The sequence below is a fragment of the Leucoraja erinacea genome, chromosome 13 (assembly GCF_028641065.1).
Source record: "Leucoraja erinacea ecotype New England chromosome 13, Leri_hhj_1, whole genome shotgun sequence".
NCBI classification, from domain to species: domain Eukaryota; kingdom Metazoa; phylum Chordata; class Chondrichthyes; order Rajiformes; family Rajidae; genus Leucoraja; species Leucoraja erinaceus.
In genome coordinates, this window is record NC_073389.1 from 24,809,938 (window position 1) to 24,835,639 (window position 25,702).

General features: G+C 39.5%; 1 protein-coding gene across 6 annotated transcripts in view; it reads left to right on the forward strand.

Annotated features, from left to right (window-relative positions):
- The window catches only part of usp9 (ubiquitin specific peptidase 9), a 219,781-nt gene that overhangs the window by 136,992 nt on the left and 57,087 nt on the right, over positions 1-25,702 (forward strand). For 4 of the 6 annotated variants that reach the window (XM_055644623.1, XM_055644622.1, XM_055644621.1 and 1 more), the window contains 9 exons: positions 1,739-1,859; positions 3,922-4,052; positions 4,752-5,030; positions 7,625-7,750; positions 12,114-12,131; positions 14,455-14,580; positions 15,559-15,725; positions 19,518-19,626; positions 19,833-19,979. In XM_055644623.1, the coding sequence (XP_055500598.1) occupies positions 1,739-1,859; positions 3,922-4,052; positions 4,752-5,030; positions 7,625-7,750; positions 12,114-12,131; positions 14,455-14,580; positions 15,559-15,725; positions 19,518-19,626; positions 19,833-19,979 (1,224 nt within the window). The remainder of the gene's footprint in view (positions 1-1,738; positions 1,860-3,921; positions 4,053-4,751; positions 5,031-7,624; positions 7,751-12,113; positions 12,132-14,454; positions 14,581-15,558; positions 15,726-19,517; positions 19,627-19,832; positions 19,980-25,702) is intronic. The other 2 variants (XM_055644625.1, XM_055644624.1) reach the window with 1 other exon arrangement.

Genomic DNA, 25,702 nt, shown 5'->3' on the forward strand with positions numbered 1-25,702 from the left:
ATGGTATGTTCGCATTCATAGCAAAAGGATTTGAGTATAGGAGCAGGGAGGTTCTACTGCAGTTGTACAGGGTCTTGGTGAGACCACACCTGGAGTATTGCTTACAGTTTTGGTCTCCAAATCTGAGGAAGAACATTATTGCCATAGAGGGAGTGCAGAGAAGGTTCACCAGACTGATTCCTGGGATGTCAGGACCTTCTTACGAAGAAAGACTGGATAGACTTGGCTTGTACTCGCTAGAATTTAGGAGATTGAGGTGGATCTTATAGAAACTTACAAAATTCTTAAGGGGTTGGACAGGCTAGATGCAGGAAGATTGTTCCCGATGTTCGGGAAGTCCAGGACAAGGGATCACAGCTTAAGGATAGAGGGGAAATCCTTTTAAGACCGAGATGAGAAAAAAAAAATTCACACAGAGAGTGGTGAATCTCTGGAACTCTCTGCCACATAAGGTAGTTGAGGCCAGTTCATTGGCTATATTTAAGAGCGAGTTAGATGTGGCCCTTGTGGCTAAAGGTATCAGTGGGTATGGAGAGAAGGCAGATACGGGATACTGAGTTGGATGATCAGCCATGATCATATTGAATGGCGGTGCAGGCTCGAAGGGCCGAATGGCCTACTCCTGCACCTATTTTCTATGTATCTATGTAACCTTGGATCCCTGCTTTCGTTAAAGATAAGAGAAAGTTTTCATTTTTTGACGCGCAGTGCACATTGGAATAAGGGGTGCAAATATATTTTTGATGGGAGGAAATTTCATGTAAAAGGATTCTCCGTCTTGTGTGGAAGCAAGAAATGTTTTTGTATGTGCTTGTGTTCTGCTGAAGTGTAAACCAGTTCTGTACCCATAGTTTGTGCATGACCTGCTAAGTATTCCTAACATTTTCTTTTTATTTCAGATTTCCAGCACCTGTCATTTTTATTTTTAACTTGCTGGGTAGTTGGTTTATATTTATTACCTGTTACTTCATTGATTCTGGCAAAGCATAACTGAAGAAGCCTAGACGGTAATGGGCTGCAGTAGAGTAAATAAGGAGGCCCATTTTTCTTAGCAGAGTGTAAGAGGAGAGATGTGAATGATTTTCACTCATTGCTGAAAATATTTATAGAGATAGAAATGTTCAACATGTTGTAAAATTGCTTGTATGTGTGTTTTAAGTCTCTTAAGCAACACTGCAGACAAGCAGCTGGAAAATGGGAATTGGCTGACCAGTTCTATTCAATATGCATTAAGTCAAATTAAATACTTCCTTTGAAAGGATGCTATTTTTCGTATCTACAAACAAATTGAATAAATATTATTAGGTTCACAATCAACTTTGTGATTGCTTATGCAGACCATCTGCTACCATTGCAATGTTGCACTTATTGCAAACAAATTACATAGTTTTGGGAAGGTCTCTGTGGATAATGGACTTAATATACTTCGACCTTCAGCTCCATTCCTGCAAGTATGAGAACAATTGTTGATTTTAGAAATGATTTTGCATTGCCTGTTTGGCAAAGACAAAATAATTTTTGGCACACAAATAATTGAAGAAAGAACTTTTAAGTATAATTTTCACATCGTAAGGATGTGAAACTACTGAAATTGCAGCATTTTGATTTGTGATTTCTTTTTTTCCAAATTAAGATACTGTAAGTTTCCCTGCAATGATGTCTCACCTGTTTGCATATTCAGATGTAATTGTGTAATTACTTAGATAACTTTGTTATTTTTAATTTGTTTCTTCTGTAGATAATGTCCTTGCATCCCCGATACATTTCCTTCCTCTGGCAAGTTGCAGATCTGGGCAGTAGTTTAAACATGCCACTTCTGAGAGATGGTGCTCGTGTCCTCATGAAACTCATGCCCCCTGGTAAGATGCCTTTATAATAAAGGGTAGAACAAGATTTTGTTGTCGAGTGACATTAGTTGTGAGTGTTGCCGTTGAGCTTTCAGTAATTTAAACCCTGAAGTCAACTGGTAATCATTTCCAAGGGAGCAACTGTGGTGTAGTGGTATAATTGCTGCCTTACAGTGCCAGAGACCTGGGTTTGATCCTGACTACCGGTGCTGTCTGTATGGTGTTTGTACGTCTCCCCATGGCCTGCATGGATTTTCTCAGGGATCTCCAGTTTTTTCCCACACTCCAAAGACATACAGGTTTGTAGGTTAATTGGCTTGGTATAATTGTAAATTGTCCCTAGTGTGTGTAGCAAAGTGTGCGAGGATTACTGGTCGGCGTGGACTCGATGGGCCGAAGGGCCTGTTTCCGCGCTGTATCACTAAACTAAACTAAACTGAGGTTGCCACTGTTACTAGCATAGGTCAGTAAAAAAATTCAATGAAAGATTAAATTGCGAGTACAAGATTTGAGATATTTATGGAGTTTCAATGTTATGACAAATATCATTCAGGCCATGCTTTATTAGATTATATACCAAATCCAGTAGCATCATAAGCATCTGTGAACCATGTAGGTAGTATGGAATTAGGATGTCATGTGGTTGAGTGAATGATATTATGGAGCTGGTTGAGATAGGTGAAATTCAACTAAATATCAATCGACTGGATGGATAAAGAGCAGTCATGGTCACTGGTTTACAACCTGGCTAAATTAGAACATCATGTTTTAATCATAGCCACAAGAGGCGCAAAGGGAATTTTGCCTGGTATTCACAAGAGGCGCAAAATGTCTGGTATTGTCATCGTATAAGTTTCTTTAATGCATCTTTTAAGTACAACTGCCTTCTTCGCTCTGTCTCTGAATGTAAAGTCTATTGAACCAGCATGATACATTTTTATGTTGCCTGGCCATATTCTTAGAATTTTATGTCCAATGTGAAGGAATATTCCCAGAGTTCTATTGGTTTACTGGTTGGTTGTGAGGGAGGAGGGGGGGGAGGTTGTGGGGCTGGGGGGGTTATGGGGGTGGGTGGGGGGTGTGGGGCAGGGGGGGTGTGGGAGGTAGGGGTATGTGGTCAGGGGGGGGGGAAGGGGGATTGGGTGGGGGGGGGGTATGGGAGGGGGGGGGGAGAAAAGATGGGGTCAGGGGGGGTTGGTGGGGGGGGGGAGGGAGCTCGGAGAGAAAAGGGGCATCGCAATGGGGGAGGGGGGGGGGGGGGGGGGGGGGGGGGGTAGCTAGCGAGGGGGACCAGAGGGATAGTGGCTGGAATTGGCGGTGCGATGGGGACTCACAGTGGATGTTGGTCGCTGGTCGTTCTCCTCCGCCGGGATCACAGTCTCCGCTTTCCGTTTGGCGACATCTCCGACTCTGGGCTGGGTTTGGTCTCCCGTGCTGGGCTGGGTCTCCAACGCTGGGCTGCTGCTTGGGGCTGGGCAGCTGCTTGGGGACAGGCGGCTGCTTGGGGCAGGGCTGGACTGTTTCGAGTCACTCCAAAAATCCGATTGGAAACCTCCGCCGGCCATCCTCAGCTCCAGTTGAATATGTACAGTTAAGACAGTTAAAAGTAGAAATAAATGCCTACTAGGAATGAAGTTTAAGATGGATTATTGTGTAAATATTCAAATATGAAAAGTAGGTTCTGTACAAAAGGGGTAGGACACTGGGAGAAGCCGGATGATGAAAATGTAGAATATTGACGGATGCAGGCATTAAAGTAATCTGCATTGCTATAAAAAATCTTAATGACATGACCAATTAAATATTTTTGAGATCAAATAATTGTCAACAGACACAAAATGAAATCCTACAGTTAAGTTTACAGGTCTCTTATTAAAGGCTGTGAATAACAGTTACATAGTTTTCCATACTATGTTGAAGTACAGGATTTTATAAAACAAATGTTGGCATTCTTTTGTTACAGTATGACTTGAGTATGTTTTAAATGAACCAATGGAAACATTCTATTGCCTCTCTTTTCCCAATAATTGAGTTTTCTTTTAAACATAATAATCTATCTTTTAATCTTTTCCAGATAACACTACCGTAGAAAAACTTAGGGCTATTTGCTTGGATCATTCAAAGCTTGGTGAAAGCAGCCTCAGTCCGAACTTGGACACGCTCTTCTTTGGACAATCTGCCTCACAGGTGTTATATCTAACTGAGGTATGTAGACCCTCCTTTTTCCTGTTATGAAAAAAATCATGCATGAGGCTGCAGTTTCTCTGCGATTATAATAATAGAGAGAAAGCTGTGATTTGACAGTGTATGTGATTGATCTGTTTTGAACTGTTAATTTGACCTACTGTTTTGTCTCTTAAACCAGACACTCCAGAGTATCGGATAAAAAGTTATGAGACCACCAATTTTACCTCCTCCACATGTCTGTTTTATATTTGATATGATTCTGAAACGTGCAATTCTTGTAGCTATACAATAAAGTGTAAAAGTCATTTGAAAGGTTCCTTAAATGCACTTAGCTTCAAAAATGATTATATATTTGGTAATATTTTTCTTTTAAGAATTCCAAGGTGTTTGAAGTTATAATTATGTTAGATTATTAAAATTGCATTATTTTTTACACTAAATTTAATAACTGATCATAACCTTTAAAGCTGTATGTTGCTTCCGAAAGTTATCTTTTCTAAAATTGAAAGTGTGAATACTGAACACAACTTTGCTGCGTTGTAACAAGATTTTTCAAGGCATAATTCATTGACTGCAATATTTAACCAAAATGTTAAATTATTTTTTTTAATTTGCAGAAGAGCAAACGTTACAATTCTGCTTTTGTATCAAATAGTGATTTACTATTAAATGATCCTTTTAAAATTGCTTCTTTTAACTTATCACATTTCTGAACAGGTAGTATATGCCTTGTTAATGCCTGCTAGTGCACCTTTGGGAGAAGATGCAAGTGATTTCCAATATAACTTCTTAAAAAGTGGTGGCGTCTCCCTTGTTCTGGGCATGCTTACGAGGAATAATTTTCTGCTAAATGCTGATGTGGAGACACGAAGGGCTGCCTATCTTAATGCACTAAAAATAGCCAAGTTATTGCTCACGGCTGTTGGATATGGCCACGTTAGAGCTGTGGCAGAAGCATTTCAACCAGTTGTGGAAGGATCAAGCAATGTTTCGCCAGTATGTATCTTTCTTATGTAAAATATTTCCTGTGATAATTCTATGTCAATGGCAAAAGAATGATGGTTTATTTTGAGACATCGACACTGAGGCAGAGTGATTTTCCTATTCCTTAGCCAAAGAACAGCAGTGTATTTAGTGATATGCATTATTCTGGTGATGGAAGAGTCATCGGGATGACTTTTACTGGAGATGGGCTTACTTTAAATTCCAATAAAAGATGTGGACTTAGTTACTTATGCAAATCCTCTTTTCTACCTCTACATCTGTAGTTTTAAATATTTTAACATATTTTTGGTGTTTCGTTTTGATTCCTGTTTTCATTTTATTGATAGGCTGTGGGCCGAGCATCGAAAAAGCATCTAGAATTTAGCTTTTGTGACCCATGTCTGGTATCTACCTGAAATTTGGCGCAGATTTAGATAAAATATCATTAAGAAGGAATTCGTAACTCGTCAGTGCCAAAAGTTGCACACTAATTAATTAAGATAATTAGAAAATGTATTAGAAAAAGTAACAGCGCTATCTAGTGCTCAATAATAGGCAGCTTAATATTACTCTATGGGGTAGCTGGATTCTGTGCTGCTGGCAATTTACTTCCTGACTCAAGGAGATCACATAACAGGGAGAGGGAGAGAGAGAGATAGGGAGAGCCCGGGACGGAGCAGCCAGCCTTCCGCCCAGCAGCTACCCGCCAACCACCACCTCCAATGGTTGCACCTGTGCCGAAGGACACCGTGGCTGGCTGGCTGGTGGGCGGGCCGGCAGAAGGTACTGAGGTGGCGGCCGGTTCCGCTGTCCGGTCCAGGCGGCACTCGCAGCCACCCGAGCTACTTCCCTCCCTGGCCACAATGCGGTGGCTCCGTACCGGAGCGCCGCGGCAGCGGTGAGTGAGTTGCTGCCATGATCTTCGACCCCCCTCCTTCTCAACGCTCCTGCTCTCCCCGCAACTTTACCCCTGGCGGCTCAACCAAGTTTGCAACTTTGTGCAGCCCAGGCAATGCTGACCCGGGTTTCACCGGCTCCTGAACCTGCTTAATTAATGGGTGAGGGCAGATCCTGTGCATTCCCCATTGACTGCCAATTATTTTCCTCTGGTAGACACACTTGCTGGAGTAACTCAGCGGGTCGAGCAGCATCTCTGGAGAAAATGGATAGGTGAAGTTTCAGGACCAGACCCTTCTTCACTTTGAGAGTGAGGGGAGAGAAAAACTAAAGATATCTGTGTCTCTCAGTCTGAAGAAGGGACACAACCCCAAACGTCACCTATTCCTTTTCTCCAGAGATGCTGCCTGTCCCGCTGAGCTACTCCCATCATGCGTCTACCAGAGGAAAGTAACTTTGTTTTAGGTACTTTGCACGAACCAATGTCCAGGATCACTGGACTTGATCTGGACGAGTAAGTACACTGTTCATTAAGTCTTAATGGCCTCAATCACCGCCTGACTTCTGGCTGTCTCCCAAGCCATCTTGGAGAATGAAGCACGACCCTTAGTACATTTTGGGGTCACGGTGAGGTGTATCTCCTCTCTGCAGCAAGATCATTCCTCACTGCATTGTCGGGAACCTGTTGATTAAAATCGATCCAACCACTGCGCTCGCTGTAACTGAAATGAACAGACGGACCTTTCTCATCCCTACGGTAATCAATGAGATGTGTTGTATTCCTTGCTCCCGGGTTTATATCAATTTTCAAACTTGGACACATTAAACAGCAAAAGTAAACTGTATATAATCATTTATTTTCCCAATCTTTTGGTTTAGATTTCATAAGTGGGTATGTCATGAATGGCTAGTTTACAAACAGAAACGTTGCATTTTAATTTGTTTATACACAATGTACGAAAGAAAACACTACAATCTCACAATAATAATCATGTCTTGGACCGGTCTCCTTTTTGGGGAACATTGTTACTTAGTACAGTTGGGTATTCAAAGTATTCTTATCCAGAGTCTTCCTCAAAGTTGAACTCTTTCAAACTAATGCATGCACAGTAATCTGCAGTTCACTCTCTTGCAAAGATTAGATGACAACTTGCTGAAAGTTCACAGTAATCATCAATCATACTGTCATGGTTTATTATGGTGTAGATAATCATGTGAGGCTATTTGTATTATTGTATTGACAGTTAAAACCTCTTGCACTGACCTTCCTCTCCGCCATGATCCCAGAGTGCTCTCTGCCTAGCTAGCCTGAAACAAAGCATGTGATTGGTCAATTGGCATCCGACTCAATGTCAAACGTGCATTGATTGGACAAATACTACTCGGAAAATTGGAGGTTTTTCTCATATTTTAAAAACATGTGCAGGTTTTGTTCTTGACGAGTTTCAGGTATGATTTATATAATGTTTTTAAATAATATGTTAAAAATAAAGGTAGATACGTGATTTGGGTCACAAAATGAAACGAAAAAGCACCTCGGCCCACAGCCTACGAGGGTTGATTTATGTAGCTGAGATCATTTTTGAGGACATAATTACACTTAATATTTGAAATAGAAATTGACGATTTGTTTGCTTGTGAAAATTTCAGATTTATGATCAAGTATAGCGTGTGCTATACAAACATTGCCTTTTTTGTTTTCAAAACAGATAAATCATGCTACACATAGCCAAGCTGTAGTACTGCAAAATGCGCTGCACAGCATTCCTAATCCTACTTCTGAATGTATGTTGAGAAATGTAGCCATCCGCCTTGCCCAGCAGATTTCAGACGAGGTATGTATTCTTCTTTGATATGTGTAACAATATATTTTTTAACCTCAAGCAATGTACTATTGTAAATGGTATTTCATATTTATCAAGATATATAACTGTTGATGGAAACAAATTGTCAGTGTTGGATAGATCTGTATTCTTGCAGAACCTTTAAAAGAAAGTTGCTTGTTTCAGAAGTATTAAGCAATACTTTAAAAAAACAATCTTTAATGAACCAGGTGCATCCCTGAAGAAGGGTTTCAGCCCGAAACGTTGCCTATTTCCTTCGCTCCACAGATGCTGCCGCGCCCGCTGAGTTTCTCCAGGACTTTTGTCTACCTTCGATTTTCCAGCATCTGTAGTTCCTTCTTAAGCATCCCTCCAAGGTCTTCGGCAAACAGTGGCCACATATGCAGTTAAAGAAAATGGGGCTAATTCCATTAAAAAAATCAAAGTGCTGGAGCAACTTAGCTGGTCAGTCTGCATCTTCAGAAGACATTGATTTTCGGGTTGGATTTTTCTTCAGATTAATTGTAATATAGGGGAGAAAGCTGCATAAGAGGTGAGATTAAGTATGAATCATAGTAGAGTTGGGAGGGAAAAAGCAATTTTGATTCCCACATAAATCCATATTAAAATAAATAAAAGGACTCCACATTGCAGATAAGAGAAATGCTGCCTCGGAGCCAGAGACCAGGATTCAAACCTGACCTTGGGAGCTGTCTATGGATTCTAAAAGCTCTGTGTGATTACGTGTGTCCATTGTGCACTCCCGGTTTTCTCACACATTTCAAAAATATGTGGGTTGTTCAGTTTATAATTGACCACTGTTAATGGCCCTTAGTGTGCATCTGAGTGTGAGAATTTTGGGCAGATTTGATGAGATTTAGAATGTAATTAATGTAGATTTGTGTTAATGGCTGGCTGATTGTCAGTAGCTTCAATGGCTGAAGAGCTTGTTTGTATGTTGCATCTCATAATGATTCTATAAAACTTGTGAATGATTTAAAAAAAAAGAAAACTTCTTGTGGGAGACTAATGGAGAAAATAACCTAATTTTGAAATAATTGAGGTCCAATAATTTTGATGGACATAGCCTTGAACAATTCTTCAAATCGAGGAAGTTTATGGTTTCTTATGCTTTTCTGTTTTAAAACAGATTATTTAAATAATAATTAAATAACTATTTAAACTATTTAAATAATCTCAAGTTCTGAATGCTGACTGCAGTTCCAATTCTTCTGAAGTATGAGGCATGCTCCTTGCTTATTCGAGGACTCATTATCAAAAATAAGGTGAAAGACAATATAGATTTTTCTCCTTGTATTATTTCTCAATCATCACCAATCTCCCCAATTTGCTTCTTTATAAACCACTGAGAAGTGGAGCCATGTCAGTTTACAAATTAGGAGCAGGAAAGGGTCCTCAAGTCTGCTCTGCCATTCAATGAGATCCAGGCTGATTATATTACATGAACTCGACATTTAATTGCATCTTTAGAAATATGGACCTAATCTGTATGGCTATACTTACTGTGCCCTCCATAATGTTTGGAACAAAGACCCATCATTTATTTATTTGCCTCTGTACTCCACAATTTGAGATTTGTAATAGACAAAAATCACATGTGGTTAAAGTACACATTGTCAGATTTTAATAAAGGCTATTTTTATACATTTTGGTTTCACCATGTAGAAATTACAGCAGTGTTTGTACATAGTCGTCCCCCCTCCCCCATTTCAGGGCACCATAATGTTTGGGATACAGCAATGTCATGTAAATGAAAGTAGCCATGTTTAGTATTTTGTTGTGGATCTTTTGCATGCAATGACTACTTGAAGTCTGCGATTCATGGACATCACCAGTTGCTGGGTGTCATCTCTGATGATCTTCTGCCAGGCCTGTATTGCAGCCATCTTTAGCTTATGCTTGTTTTGGGGGCTAGTCCTCTTCAGTTTTCTCTTCATCATATAAAAGGCATGCTAAATTGGGTTCAGATCGGGCGATTGACGTGGCCACTCAAGAATTGACCATTTTTTAGCTTTGAAAAACTCCTTTGTTGCTTTACCAGTATGTTTGGGATCATTGTCCAGCTGTAGAATGAACTGCCGGCCATTGAGTTTTGTGGCATTTGTTTGAACTTGAGCAGATAGGATGTGTCTATACACTTCAGAATTCTTTATGCTATTACCAGCAGCAGTTGTATCATCAATGAAGATAAGTGAGCCAGTACCTTCAGCAGCCATACATGCTGTGAAGCACCACTGTGTTTCACAGATGAGGTGGTATGCTTTGGATCTTGGGCAGTTCCTTCTCTCCTCCATACTTTGCTCTTGCCATCACTCTGATATAGGCTAATATTTGTCTCATCTGTCCACAAGGCCTTTTTCCAGAACTGTGGTTGCTCTTTTAAGTACTTATTGACAAACTAACCTGGCCATCTATTTTGTGGCTAACCAGTGGTTTGCATCTTGCAGTGTAGCCTCTATGTCTGTTCATGAAGTCTTCTGCGGACAGTGGTCATTGACAAATCCACACCCGACTCCTGAAGAGTGTTTCTGATCTGTCGGCAGATGTTTTGAGATTTTTCTTTATTATAGAGAAAATTCTTCTGTCATCAGCTGTGGAGGTCTTCCTTGGCCTGCCTATCCCTTTGTGATTAATAAGCTCACCAGTGCTCTCTTTCTTCTTAATGATGTTCCAAACAATTGATTTTGGTAAGCCAAAGGTTTGGCTGATATCTCTTAACAGTTTTATTCTTGTTTCTCAGTCTCATAATGGCTTATTTGACTTTAATTGGCACAACTTTGGTCCTCATGTTGATAAACAGCAATAACAGTTTCCAAAGGTGATGGAAAGACGTGAGGAAAGACTAGGTGTTGAGAGCTCCCTTATATCTGCATGAAGGAGGCAATTAAACACACCTGAGCAATTACAAACATCTGTGAAGCCATGTTACCCAAACATTATGGGGAGACTATGTATAAACACTGCTGTAATTTCTACATGGTGAAACAAAAATGTATACAAATGGCCTTTAATAAAATATGACAATGTGTACTTTAACCACATGTGACTTTTTCTATTACAAATCTCAAATTGTGGCGTACAGTAGCAAATAAATTATGGGTCTTTGTCCCAGCATTATGGAGGGCACTGTATTTGTAATCAATTTGTTCTTTTAGAAACAAACATAATAAACATTTTTCCACAACCGAATCTTCAGCAGGGGGAATGTTTGAATACATTGCAGTTATGTAGTTAGTGTGAATTATTAGATTGATAATTTACTCATGTGGATTGTATGATGGCAACCACATCAAACAGCAAGAGATAAAATGAAAGCTGTTAAGAACACATAAGGGAGTAACCATGGAACACTCCAGAGAACAAAAGAGGCTAAAATTCAGGACCTAAATCTTTAACAAGGAGGGAGCTGGTGCACAAACACACGTTCGACCATTCATATTGGATGCATGGTTTGTTGAAGGGGTAGGAGAGTCTGGGAAAACAGATGAGATCTGCTTTCAATGTAGAAAGATACCGACACAATTGAGTGTGCCATGACCTGTAATTTTACCAAGGGTTACATTTTATAAATTTCCTTCTGTCTGACTAGCAGTTAAAGCCATATTGCCTTGGATTCAGAATGTTTAGTTCACTTGATTTCTCCAGTGTAACACGTATGTGCCACTATAAGAATTATGTATTGTTAAATGCTATATAATAGCTCAATACTCAAAGAAAAGCAGAAAGCTCTTGAGCCTTAGCTGTTGGTTACAAAGAAATGCCTGGCCATTCATGTCATTTGTCTGAGAGGTCTTGCTGTGACTGTTTGCATAATGGAAATATTATGGAACATCGAATTTTACACACCGGGTTCGGAAATGGCTTAATCTTTCCCCGTACATCTCCTTTAAACTTTCTCCCTCTCACAAAGCTATGCCCCCTACTATTTCGCATTTCCATCAAGGGAAAAATATTCCCACTGTCTATCCTATTTATCCTCATATGAGGCCTAACTAAAGTTTTATAAAACTGCAATGTGATTTCATAATTCATTAATATTAAACATTTTATAGTATCTGAACTGCAATAAATATTCATGCTACGCCTAATTATTGAATAAACACCATGGTTATTGAAAATAATGCAAATGTTGTTAACTTTATTTGACTGTTTTGTGCATTTTGACGATTTGTGTAATCTTTTAAAATAATATATTGTTTGAAATGTATCTGTAAGATATGTTTATTGTGATGGTTACAAACTGGTCAAAACATTTATTGTTTAATTTAATGTGAATTGATGTTGTTCAAGTGATGTTACTGAGATTTTAATTGCTTTTTTCCATCCAATTTTTTTCATTTTTCCTTTTCTATAGGCACTAACTCATGCTGAGGTACGGTTCCATGGGTTCTGGACAATTGTAATCTTGCTTAAGTGCTAATTCTTGACATGGGCCTAAATAGTGCTCTCAGGCTATTTGACATTGGACGGCGTCTGAACTGACTATTCCGGTCGTCCTGTATATCCTTTGCACTTTGGCCAGCAAACAATTGCTGTGGGTAGCAATCAGAAGCAGGAACTCTAAATTTTCTTCCTTCTCTAAAATGGAGTGCTGAGATCAATTGTTATGTACGGAAGTGGCGGGCGCTGCCCTGCAGCTGTGGCTCGCCTGCAGTCCGTTTGTCTTTTTTTTGTTTTCTTTCTGTCCTGTTTTAGTTCATTTTAGTTTATTTAGGTTGTGTATGTGTAGGCGGGAGGGGGGGGGGGGGGGGGGGTTGGGAGAAAAATGTTTTTTATCTCTTCCTTCGGGAGGATACGACCTTTTCTTGTCGTATCCCCGTCTCCGTCTGTGCTGAGGCCTAATGGCGGAGCTGGCGGCCTCCAACTGGGACTGACCTCGAGGCTCCGGAAGCAGAGCCAGGACTTTCCAACGTAAGGCTGGCCGACTTTGGGGTCGTGGTGACGTTGCTGCGGCGGCGACCCGACTTCAGATGCTCGGCCGCGGGCCCAGTGGACTCGGCAGCGGGCCCAGTGGACGACATCGTCGTGACCTCGCAGGTCCCAGGTTGGTGACCTGTTTTCCAGAGCTCCCGCAACGACAGCTTCGTCCGCTGGACTGGAGGGTGGCAGCTTCGACCGCCCCGGGCCGCGGAGTTTGAACCAGCCCGTTCGCGGAGCTCGGATTCGGCCGCGGGACTTCTTACGATCATCCGGCGGGGTTGCAACATCGGAAGCCTGGATCGCCTTAACGCAGAGGGAGAACAAGGAGGGAAGAGACAAGGACTTAAGACTTTTGCCTTCCATCACAGTGAGGACCCGGTGAACTCACTGTGGTGGATGTTAAATCTGTGTTTATTGTGTGTTTTGTTATTTTATTCTATGTTATGACTGCAAGGCACGAAATTTCATTCAGACTGAAAAGTCTGAATGACAATAAAGGATACTTTACTTTTATACTTAGCTCTTGATCAGCTAACTCAGCATAAACTAAGATTTCTTGATTTGCTTGGCTGAATACAGTTTCAAGAGTGCATTTAGAAACAGCTTTTAATCTTCTTTTGATCTGGCAATTTTTTTTCCAATATCATTAAAAGGAATATTAAAAATAAATGAACATTAATTGTGAACTTCACATTATATCTTTATAAATTGCTGTGATTACTGAGTTAAACTAACCAGAAGGGTTGTAAAGGGCTGGTATATGCTACATTAGCTGATATTAACTAAAGCAGTTGAGGTGCTGTCATTGGCTTCAGCACTCCCATGTTAAGTGATATTAACTAAAACGTGGTTGTGTCTCTGCTCTGGATTCTTATTTAGTGATGAAAATATGCATTTCAGTTCAGAATCAATAAAATCAAGGGGAACCTTACTCTTGAGGTCACCTTTTAAAAATATGAAAGATACATTTGGGCCTGTGGTGGGGATTTGGTGAAAGGCAGTAACTGGAATATTAATACTAAGTACCATTTAGAGCAGCCATTGTAAACTTATTAAACTATTAATGAGTATTAGTTCACGATCTATACAGCCGACCAAGTTAGAAATTCATTGCAGAAGACCTGATGTGATGGGCAGTTAATATTTTAAAATTATGAAACCAAACTAACGCGGCAAATGGTGCAACAAATGAGCATCAACATTCGTTACATCCGTGAATTTTACTTGAACACTTTATTTTTTATTATTATACAGGGTTGAATAGTTTTCTGACCAATGGTTTAAAATCTTATGCAGTGCTGAAATTGTTGTAACAGCAGGCTTTGGATTTTTTTTCCTTCTTAACAGTTGCAATTAATTATTGAATTTTTTGTGTTTAAGTGGGGAAGTTTCAAAGGCCTTAATCTAATTATAATTTAATATAAACTCTGAACATGTCGCCAAATCTGGCTAGAAATTGGCATCCACTTTTTTAATATTCAGTGTCATCTGCAGAAATGTGTGTGATATGCTAATTGATTAGAGTATATTTGAGTATAAAGATATAAATAGTCTTCTGTAAGCTCTTGCTGAGAGCCCTAATTTATGAAATGCTGAACTTCCTATAAACAAAATGTTTTGATTGTGAATATAAAAAGGCAGGAGCATAAGGAAGATTATGATATCTTCATCTTAATGATTATGCATGTATCATGTCAAGAAAATGTAACTTAGTTCAGCATTATATGAGCAAAACCTTTATTTTAAATTTTAATTGTATATTTTTTTTCTCCAAGGCTTCAAAATACATCCCAGATATTTGTGTCATTAGAGCAGTACAAAAAATTGTTTGGGCCTCCGGTTGTGGCTCAATACAGCTTGTGTTCAGTTCAAGTGAAGAGATCAGCAAAATATATGAAAAAGTAAGTTTTTTTTTTTTTTAAATTATTGTGGAATGCAGTTTTCCTTCAATATCCATTGGGAATGCCAAAATCACTTTGGAAAATGTGCTTGAGCTCAAGCATGTCATGGCGCAATAGTCAAAGAAATTCTAAGAGTATCGCCTATAAAATATTTATAAACTTATGTATTATCTTCAACACCTCACAAATCCATAGCAACTTGACTGTAAATGTGATTACTTCTCTTTAACACTGTAATGAGAGATGGTGGGAGAAATTTGCATACTAGGTGATGGAGCAGCAGAAAGAGAGGTGGTTGGGATGGGTGATATTCCTTCAAATTGGGGGATCCAGTGTTCATATCGTTGGGTTGTAAGGTACCCATGCAGTATATGTAAGGTACATGTGAGATGCTGTTCTTCCAGGTTGCCTGTGGCCTCACTTTGGCAATGGAGCATGCCAAGGAAATAAAGGTTGCTATACGAAGAGGGGGTTAAAGTGGTTTGTAATGAGAACTTCATCAGGCCTTGGCAGACAGAAAGCAGGTGTTTGGGAAAACGGAAATGTCATTACTGTTATGTACTAGAGACGTGGCAGTTTCTCCAGAAACATTTTACGTAAACTGATAATCAATTAATTATTGAAAGTAAATAATCTGGCATGACTAGAGAAAAAAAAAATTAATAACAATGTGAAGTTTAAACATAGAATGATATGCCTTGGATATCTTAATTTGGGTGTTAGATGTCAGGGGACATTGTAACTTTATTGAAATCTAAATTAAACCATGCAGAAACAAAATTCATATTTCATTGTTATTTCTGTTATTTATATCATTGCTTTCTTTCACATTGTTATGTATTTGTGGGAAATTGAAGGAGGGGAAATTTTCTAAATTAATTTGGTCTGTCAAATACAGCTCTTTTGGAAAAAATAAATCTAAATGTTCTGTTCCTGATATAAACTTGTCATTTAAATTGAATTTTCTTGTATTTGGAGACAAATGCCGGAAGTGAGCCAGATTCTGAAGATGAGCACGTGTGCTGTGAAGCCCTGGAGGTGATGACACTATGCTTTGCATTGGTTCCAACAGCACTAGATACACTTAGTAAAGAAAAGGCATGGCAGACCTTCATAATTGATCTGCTGCTCCACTGTCACAGCAAGTAAGTACTTTTTATAACTACCAAATGTAATACAATGGAATACTGAATAATAGCTAATAGAATTTCATACCTGAATCAATATTTTGCCTCATTTATTCATACAAAACAAGGTTGATTGTAGAGATACAAGGAGGGCTAAAGAAGTAGAGAGGAAATATTTAAAATTGAACCTGTTGAGGCAATTTTTGGTTTATACTGCGGTTGATGGTTGCATTAAGATGGTTACATTGGTACAAGAGTGCAAGTGGAGACGCATAAGAAAATTGCAGGAATCAATTTAAATGTTCACTTAAATACCTAATTTACCACAAAGCAGAAAATAAGAAACGTTCAGGCTCAGTACATCGGCTCTGCACAGATCTGCAAGGCTGCGTACTCTCCCCTCTTCTCTACTTTCTCTACAGCGGGAAAATTGGTGGGGGCGAAATGTCTGGTGGTAAGATTAGCCTTGATGGTGTGGAGCGGGGGGACCCAATCTCCGGAAGCACTTCGAGTGATTTACCGGAGTGGGGGCACAAACAGGGGCCGTTAGGTAAGGCTGGTACTGCGGAGGGGGACTCTTCGGGCATTTCTTGGATTTTAAGCAGGTGTTTGGGGGGGCCCCAGGGGAAGCTGGAGGAATAGGATGGTGGCGGGGGGTGATGGTGTTAAGAGGGATGAGCATCCGGCTCTGCCCCTGTTCCAGATGGCTCAGCAACAGAGAGGGAGAGCTACGGTGATGGCGTCTTCTGTGGATCTGTTTTGGCGATAAGCGAATTGGTGGGGGTCAATGACTGCACCTCCACAGACTCCTCTGTCAAGCTTCTCAAGTTTGCGGACGACACAACCCTGATTGGACTGATCCAGGATGGGGAGGAATCTGCCTACTTGCAGGAAGTGACAAACCTGCAGTTTAAATTCCATTTGGAATATTTTGGAGGACCAAGAAACCAAGAACCAAGAACTGGCATCCTGGTGCTATCGCAACAACCTGGAGCTCAATGCTCTTAAGACAGTGGAATTAATTGTGGACTTTAGGAAACCTCCCTCTCCCCTCACCCCACTCACCATCAACAACACACAGTCACATCTGGTGAGTATTTTAAGTTCCTGGGAACCATCATCTCCAAGGACCTTAAATGGGGGGCCACCATCAACTCCACAGTCAAAAAGGCACAACAGAGGATGTACTTCCTGCGGCAGCTGAGGAAACACAATTTGCCACAGGCAATGATGGTCCATTCGGCCATCGTAGAGTTTGTCCTCACCTTCTCCATCATGGTCTGGTTTGGCTCCGCCATCAAGCACGACCCCTGGAGGCTGCAACGAATCGTCCGATCAGCTGAGAAGGTTGTTGGCTGCAACCTTCCCTCCATTGACGAACTGTACACTGCAAGCGAGCGGGTAAGATCATCTCTGACTCCTCTCACCCTGGCCTCCAACTCTTTGAATCACTTCCCTCTGGAAGGCGACTCCGGACTGTCAAAGCTGCCACAGCCAGACATAAAAACAGCTTTTTTCCACGAGTAGTAGCTTTACTCAATAATTAAAAATCTGTAGCCTCCTTTTACTCTGGTATTTTATTTAATTCACATGTTTAATCGATAATGTTTTATTATTATTGTTTTATGTGTCATTCTTAATTGTCACTGTATGTCATGTTGTCACTTGCGAGCAGAGCACCAAGGCATATTCCTTGTATGTGAACATACTTGGCCAATAAAAATTAATTCATTCATCTTGGTGTACAAAATGTAATGGGTAAGAAGTAAGTTCCATAAATGTGGATTCTCTACTCCACCATTCAATCATGGCTGATCTATCTCTCCCTCTTAACCCCATTCTCCTCCCTTCTCCCCATAACCTCTGATACCTGTACAAATCAAAAATCTATCTGACTTAAAAATATCCACTGACTTGGCAAAGAATTCCACAGATTCACCACCCTCTGACTAAAGAAATTTCTCATCTTCCTAAAAGAAAGTCTTTTAATTCTAAACCTATGACCTCAAGTCCTAGACTCTCCCACTAGTGGAAACATCCACTCTATCCAAGTCTTTCGCTATTCTGTATGTTTCAATGAGGTCCCCCCTCATTCTTCTAAACTCCAGCGAGTACAGGTCCAGTGCTGACAAACGCTCATCATAGTTTCATTCTTGTAAACCTCCTCTGGACCCTCTCCAGAGCCAGTACAGCCTTCCTCAGATATGGTGCCCAAAATTGCTCACAATATTCCAAATGTGGCCTTAGCAGCACCTTATGGAGCCTCAGCATTACATCCCTGTTTTTGTTTACAAGCCCTCTTGAAATAAATGCTAGCATTGAGTTTGCTTTTTTACTACCGATTCAACTTGCAGATTAACTTTTTTGGAATCCTGCACCAGCACTCCGAAGTCCCTTTGCACCTCTGATTTCCAGATTCTCTCCACATTTAGACAATATTTTGTAAATATCAATCATGGTTCAATTATTTCACAAAACTTCATGGTCAAAAATCATTTTGTGTTGCTGCATTGATCAGACTGTTGCTGAGACAGTTTTTCGTCATTTCAAATTAAAGACTAAAATCATTTGCACTATTAATAAGAAAATAATTGAAAGCTGTTCAAAATTTGAATGTAATTTCTGTTAATAAAATAGTTGGGGTAATTTAAGATTATTTTTCATGGTTTTCTGGATATAGTTGCAAAAAGACAGCTGAATGGCCTTCAGCTAATCCTGGTGTGGAATAAAGATATTGAAAGATTCAACAGCCAATGGAGATGAGCCGGTTGCAACCAAGAAACTGGAAACTGCCATTGTGTGCTAGATGTGGGCACTTTATTTCCTTGAACAAAAAGCCAACTTTTCCCTTTTTCTCTACCTCTCTACTTTGTCGCTTTGTACTTTTTCTTATATTGAGCAAATACTCCTTGAATTGTACTCATTTTCTTGTCAGGCCTGGGCAGCAATGGGAACTCTTGTGAGCCTAAGCTAAGCTTGTTTTCTTTTGGACATGCAGAGTAGTCATTGATTCAGTCCTATTTGGGTCCCTTCCCTCAACAGTTTTTGTATTGCATTGATGACGATATAGGTGCACTGCTTGCACTCACACAGACTGGAAAATTTCAATATCCTTACAACTGGTTTCCACCCTGCTGTCACACTCGCATATTCCACTTTCATTCTCTTTCTTGACATATGTTTCAATCTTTGTGAATAGATTAGCTATTAACATCATATAGGGCCCCAACCTCCATAGCTATCTTGACTATCCTGCTTCTTGAAAAGACTCCTCTTTCTCAATAACCTTTGTCTCTGTTGCGATGAAACAATATATATTGACGTTATTGGCTTCCTTTTCCCTTAACATAAGGTTTCTCTATTATAGTTTAGACTATTTCCCACATCTTTTATGCCCACATCTTTTAAGCTCTACTCACCATTTGAAGGAGGATGCGTTCCCCTTGTCCTCTCCTTCACCCCACCAATCATTTTCATTCATTCATCCTCCATTACTTACTCCACCTCTAATGAGTTTCCATCACAAGTCTCCTCCCCTGAGTACTACAATAGAGCGTCAGTGTCATCAGGCATTTTCCCATGCAACATTCGGAAATACAGCACATGCCTTCCTCATTTAAAGGTTCCTTGTTTAATCCTCAACGCTGGATGCAGACCATGGGACATACCAACTTTCATGTTAACTAGAGCCATTAGCAAAAATTGTTTGTGTAAAGTAACTGAATAAAATGGCAAAGCCTTAAATAATTTGTAAATATTCAAATGCTATAGCAATGCAAACTAAAAACCAAATTCTTTCAATTTTTACAGAGCAGTTAGGCAGATGGCCCAAGAGCAGTTCTTTCTAATGGCTACCAGATGCTGTATGGGACATCGGCCGCTGCTATTCTTCATTACTCTGCTCTTCACAGTATTAGCAGTAAGCAACTTTTCAAAACTTTATAAAGCACTCTGATTACATTAATTTTAATTTTGAAGTTTAAAGTTAAAATGACAAATATGAATGGGGAATTCATTCAATTATCAGTAAACATGAATGCATTGAATTTTATCTAAATTTTACATTTTAATCAGCAATAATGATATTAACGGCATTTAATTTTTTACTTGTTTTCCTGCTGCCAGAGTACTGCAAGAGAGAGAGCAAAACATTCAGCAGATTACTTCACACTTTTAAGGCATCTGCTTAACTACGCGTACAACAGTAACATTAACCTGCCTAACGCAGAAGTTCTGCTCAACAATGAAATTGACTGGCTCAAGAGGATTAGAGTGAGTAAAGTTTGTCGTTTGGAAAAGTCAGATTTTAGAGAATGTAAAGTGAGGGTGATGACGCAGTGCCCTCCATAATGTTTGGGACAAAGATCCATCATTTATTTATTTGCCTCTGTACTCCACAATTTGAGATTTGTAATAGAAAAAAATCACATGTGGTTAAAGTGCACATTGTCAGATTTTATTAAAGGCTATTTTTATACATTTTTGTTTCACTATGTAGAAATTACAGCTGTATTTGTAAATAGTCCCCCCATTTCTGGGCACCAAAATGTTTGGGACACATGGCTTCACAGGTGTTTGTAATTGCTCAGGTGTGTTTAAATGCCTTCTTAATGCAGGTATAAGAGATCTCTCAGCACCTAGTCCTTCATCGAGTCTTCCTATCACCGTAGGAAACTTTATTGCTGTTTATCAACTTGAGGACCAATGTTGTGCCAATAAAAGACAAATAAGCCATTATGAGATTAAGAAACAAGAATAAAACTTAGAGACGTCAGCCAAACCTTGGGCTTACCAAAATCAACTGTTTGGAACATCATTAAGAAGAAAGCGAGCACTGGTGAGCTTACTATTCACAAAGGGACTGGCAGGCCAATGAAGATATCCACAGCTGATGACAGAAGAATTCTCTCTATAATAAAGAAAAATTCCCAAACACCTGTCTGACAGATCAGAAACACTCTTCAGGAGTCATGTGTGGATTTGTCAATGACCACTGTCCGCTTCACTTCATGAACAGAAATACAGAGGCTACACTGCAAGATGCAAACCATTGGTTAGCCGCAAATATAGGATGGCCATGTTACAGATTGCCAAGAAGTACTTAAAAAGCAATCACGGTTCTGGAAAAAGGCCTTGTAGACAGATGAGACGAAGATTAACTTACATCAGAGTGATGGCAAGAGCAAAGTATGGAGGAGAGAAGGATCTGCCTAAGATCCAAAGCATACTACCTCATCTGTGAAACACGGTGGTGTGGGTGTTATGGCCTGGGCACGTATGGCTGTATGGCACGTACTGGCTCACTTATCTTCATTGATGATACAACTGCTGATGGTAGTAGCATAATAAATTCTGAAGTGTACAGACACATCCTATCTGCTCAAGTTCAAACAAATGCCTCAAAACTCACTAGCCTGCGGTTCATTCTACAACAAGACAATGATCCCAAACATACTGCTAAAGCAGCAAAGAAGTTTTTCAAAGCTAAAAAATGGTCAATTCTTGAGTGGCCAAGGCAATCACCCGATCTGAACCCAATTTTATATGCTGAAAAGAAAATTGAAGGGGACTAGCCCCCAAAACAAGCATAAGCTAAAGATGGCTGCAATATGGCAGAGCATCACCAGAGAAGACAGCCAGCAACTGATGATGTCGATAAATCGCAGATTTTAAGCCGCCATTGCATGCAAAAGATATGCAACAAAATACTATACGTGACTACTTTCTTTTGCATGACATTGATTGTCCTAAAGATTATGGTGCCCTGAAATGGGTGGCTATGTATAAACACAGCTGTAATTTCTACATGGTGAAACTAAAATGTATAAAAATGGCATTTATTAAAATCTGATAATGTGCACTTTAACCACATGTGATTTTTTTTCTATTACAAATCTCAAATTGTGGAGTACAGAGGCAAATGAATAAATGATGGTTCTTTGTCCCAAACATTATTGAGGGCACTGTATTTACTCTGTTATTGGTCTGCAGGATGTTTGATTTTATAGAAATCTGTCCCCTGTTCTTGATCTATTGAGATGTGGTCCATCCTATAGCCAGAATGTTGATTTCCTTTTGATTGTTAATTTCTGGTACTATTGGATAAATGATCAAATAATTACAATGCCGTAGTTTGCCATTTAGGCTATGGTATCTGATCTGGTGACAGAATAAACAAGGCAACCTGATCCCACCTTCTAAACTTTTATTGGTCCTGCAGGTCACAGCTCATAAAAATATACATCCACTTATTAAATGCAATGAAGATTTCTACTTCTAACACAGTTTCAGCCACTGTGTTTTAAATCCCCCTTGACTGTGAGTGAGAAAACCTCCCCTAGTATTGAATTCTAATACCTGTTTTTTTCAAATCAATGCCCATTAATTCTTGACCACTGTAAGAAGAATAAATCTATCTTGTTTGCTCTTTTGGGATATCTCATAACTTTGAACATCTCAATTAAATTTTCCTCTGCTGTCTCTTTTGCAAAAAAAATCTCTCAAGCCTGTCCAATGTATCCACACAGCTCCAATTTTCCAGTCCTTCCAGTATCCTCTTAAATCTACCCTGCGTTGTCTTCAATGCAATGAAACTTTTCATCTAACGCGATATCTGCAACTTTCTTCCTCAAAATCTTTCACTGTCTTATTTATTGCATTCTCTTCCCACATATCACCTCCCCAAATGCCCCAAACTTCTCTGGATTTCCCCCCCCCCCCCCCCCCAACTGACCAAACTATGCCATCAGACTTGAACTTTCCCCCTCACTGTTAATTTTCTTGCCAATTGTCTTCTTGTGCATAAGGTAACATGCTGCAGTGGCTCCGGAATTAACCCTACTTAGATTTTACATCTCTATAGAACCCACAAAATTGTTTTGCTTATTGTAATTCAAGTTGGCAGAATAGAAGTGTGAAGTATTTTGCTTCTGGAATCAAAAGTGCAGTTACTCTTTCTAACATGGACATTGTATGTGTGCACTCCAGTGTATTGCATCACGTAATCATAATAACATTATTTTCTTTATCTTGTTCCCGTGCAGTACAGCAAAGCTATTTTGTGAATCATAGGTAAAGATAGAAAAAAACACTGCAAACTGCATAACACGGTCAGCATGTAATGCATTAAACTGTACCAAGGACTGACCATGCTAAGGGAACACATCCATGTTAGTCCAGCAGTTGCACTTACAATTGTACTACTCCCAACAAGGAGGTTAATTTCTGCAATTGCCTCACAAAGCAGAATAGTTTGTGGGTAGATACCAAATCACAGGTAGTGAAATGCCTTATCCCAAAGATAAACACAAATTGCTGGAGCAACTTAGTGGGTCAGGCAGCATCTTTGGAGAAAATGGATAGGTGATGTTTCTTCAGATTTGATTACATTTTGACTGCCCTTATCCCAAGACTGTCCTAAAGACTTTATAGTAGATTTATTGTTTAAAGCCTTTCTTAATTTCGCCAATGATCTTAATTTTTTGAACAAAGATGAAATGTAAATAAAACCTATTCAAAAAAGATAGAATTAAAAACATGCCAGCTAAAAAATAAATACAAATTGAAATAAAACATTTTGATGGTCAGGAATTCCTCTCAAAATAAATGTGGTCATGAAAAATACATTAGCCAGCTGAAGAGCCAAATATTAAGCATATTTGGTCTATCACCTTCAGTGGATAAACATACCCTGCACTCAGTGGCAGAACATGAGATCAGATGCACAAGCATCTGATCTCCCAAGTGTTCCATAATCCAATGCTGCAACGTGCATGCATGGAAGTAAACAATGTAGTGATACATAGGGGGGTGTAGCTGATAGTTTGCTAATGGAAAAGATAACTGACTTTGCCATTATTTTTGTGCATAATAAAATATAAATGGAGTGAACCAAGGATAGTATGGAGTTCATGGTGCAGACATTCAATATCAACAGAAAATTATTACATTTATATTTTTATTTCAATTTTCTGATGGTATTGAATGCCTTCAGGATTTTAGCGTTTGTCAATACCAAATCAGTACCATGTCTTGAGTTTCACTTTAATGTGATTAACACTGGAGGCAGCATAATAGGCTCTCAAGGTCAAGAGACTGGCAGTTAGACAAAGTATGAAATTCTTCTGGCAGTTTTATCCTTGCTGATTCAACCGTTTGAGCTGAAACTAACGTGGAAAGTGAGAGAAACTGGAAGCAGACTGTATCAATATTTGTGTTCAAAAATCATAACAGAGCAGATGATGAAAATCTGAAATAAAAACAAAGGGGATAGAGATTCAACAGGTCAGGCAGAAATTCCCCTGTTCTTGTGTTATTGTGTTGCAATTTGTACTTGGAGAAGATATTTCCTAAAATACTATATCGCATGGTCTCATATAAACAAGACTGCACAACATCTGTGAAGGTAGGAAAATTGAGTTGACATTTGAATCTGAGGTAAAATCATCAGCCTGTAGTATTTAATCCTATCAATTTACTATACACATGGTGTTTGTTCAGACCAATTTCACTTTTCAGCATCTGCAGTACTTTTCCCCTTTGGTAGTCTGATGTGTTTAGGTTTATTTCTGCCTTTGGCAACCGCATTGTGATTCTAAACACTATCTTATGGAAAGGTGCATTGGAAATTATCATACAAAACAAAATATGTGTTAGCATATTGAAATACCGTCAGTTGTGGAGATCAAGTTCTGTCTCCATAATTTCCTAAAAACATTTATGACAACTTATCTTATTCCAGTGACCAAAAAAAGGGGAAAAGGCTTCATATATGCCTCTAATATCATTTGAATTACGCTCATGTTAGCAATCATAGTATTTGAAAACATTGGTGTCAGAATGTTATAGGTCAGCCTACTAGACAGAGATAGCTGGCGGCTTTTTCTGCCATCACATTTAGTCTTTCTGCAAATAAAATGCCAGGTTAGCTTTATTTTGTGAAATCCTTATGGCCTTTCTTTAACAGGGCCCGACTCAAAATGTCACCTGTCCATTTTCCCCAGAGACGCTGTGGGGCCCGCTAAGTTACTCCAGCATTTTGTGACTATTTCTGGCCTTTCTTTACCCAACTTCCTTATCCTCATAGACCTCAACTTCTCCTAAATCCTTAACACACTCTTCCTCACCACCAATTGTTTGTCTTGCTCTCAGTTTCTGTTATCATTGGCTTTTTTCCCCTTTGCTCTTTTCCCTGACTGCCATACCTCCCATACTGTTTTCTCTTGGTTTTACTCCTTTCGTTGCAGCATTGGGTTTTGGGAGTAATCCAGTTGGCATGTAGGGAACTGACATGTCAGAGATTTGAATTTGAAATGCAGTGGGATTTCGATTCTTTGTCGATGGAGCTAAAAATGGGAGAGTTGCAAGAAAAGCCTGACATATTTCATGGCAAATAAGAAGTAATAACTGTTTTGTCGGTGATGGGACAGGGAATGAAATAAGAGCGAGGTGTAATTTAAGAACAGTCAAATATTTGTTCCACATTTGAGAGTGTGTAGGGGATCAGTGAAATCTTGCTGAGTCTTCTCACCACAGTTGCCTGACCATGTTTGTCTCACCATTGCACAGGAATGCAGACTTGTTCTCTTTCACCTGTTCTATATCCCCACCAGTTTGCAGAGCAGCATACCTTCCTTCACTTCCACTCCGGAGTTGTATGTAAGGTTTAAATGAGGTCCTCGGCAGAAACAATATGCCAACCATGAACAGGAAAGGATTTTACATCTAATGAATGAATGAATGAATAAATAAGTTTATTGGCCAAGTATGTACACATACAAGGAATTTGCCTTGGTGCTCCACTCGCAAGTAGGAACACGACATACAGTAACAATTAAGAACCTAAAACATTAAACATTAATAATAAAATATTATAGTTTAAACATGTGAATGAAATAAAATACCAGGGCAAAAGGAGGCTACAGACTTGGTTATTGAGTAGAGCTAGTACTCGTGGAAAAAAGCTGTTTTTATGTCTGGCTGTGGCGGCTTTGACA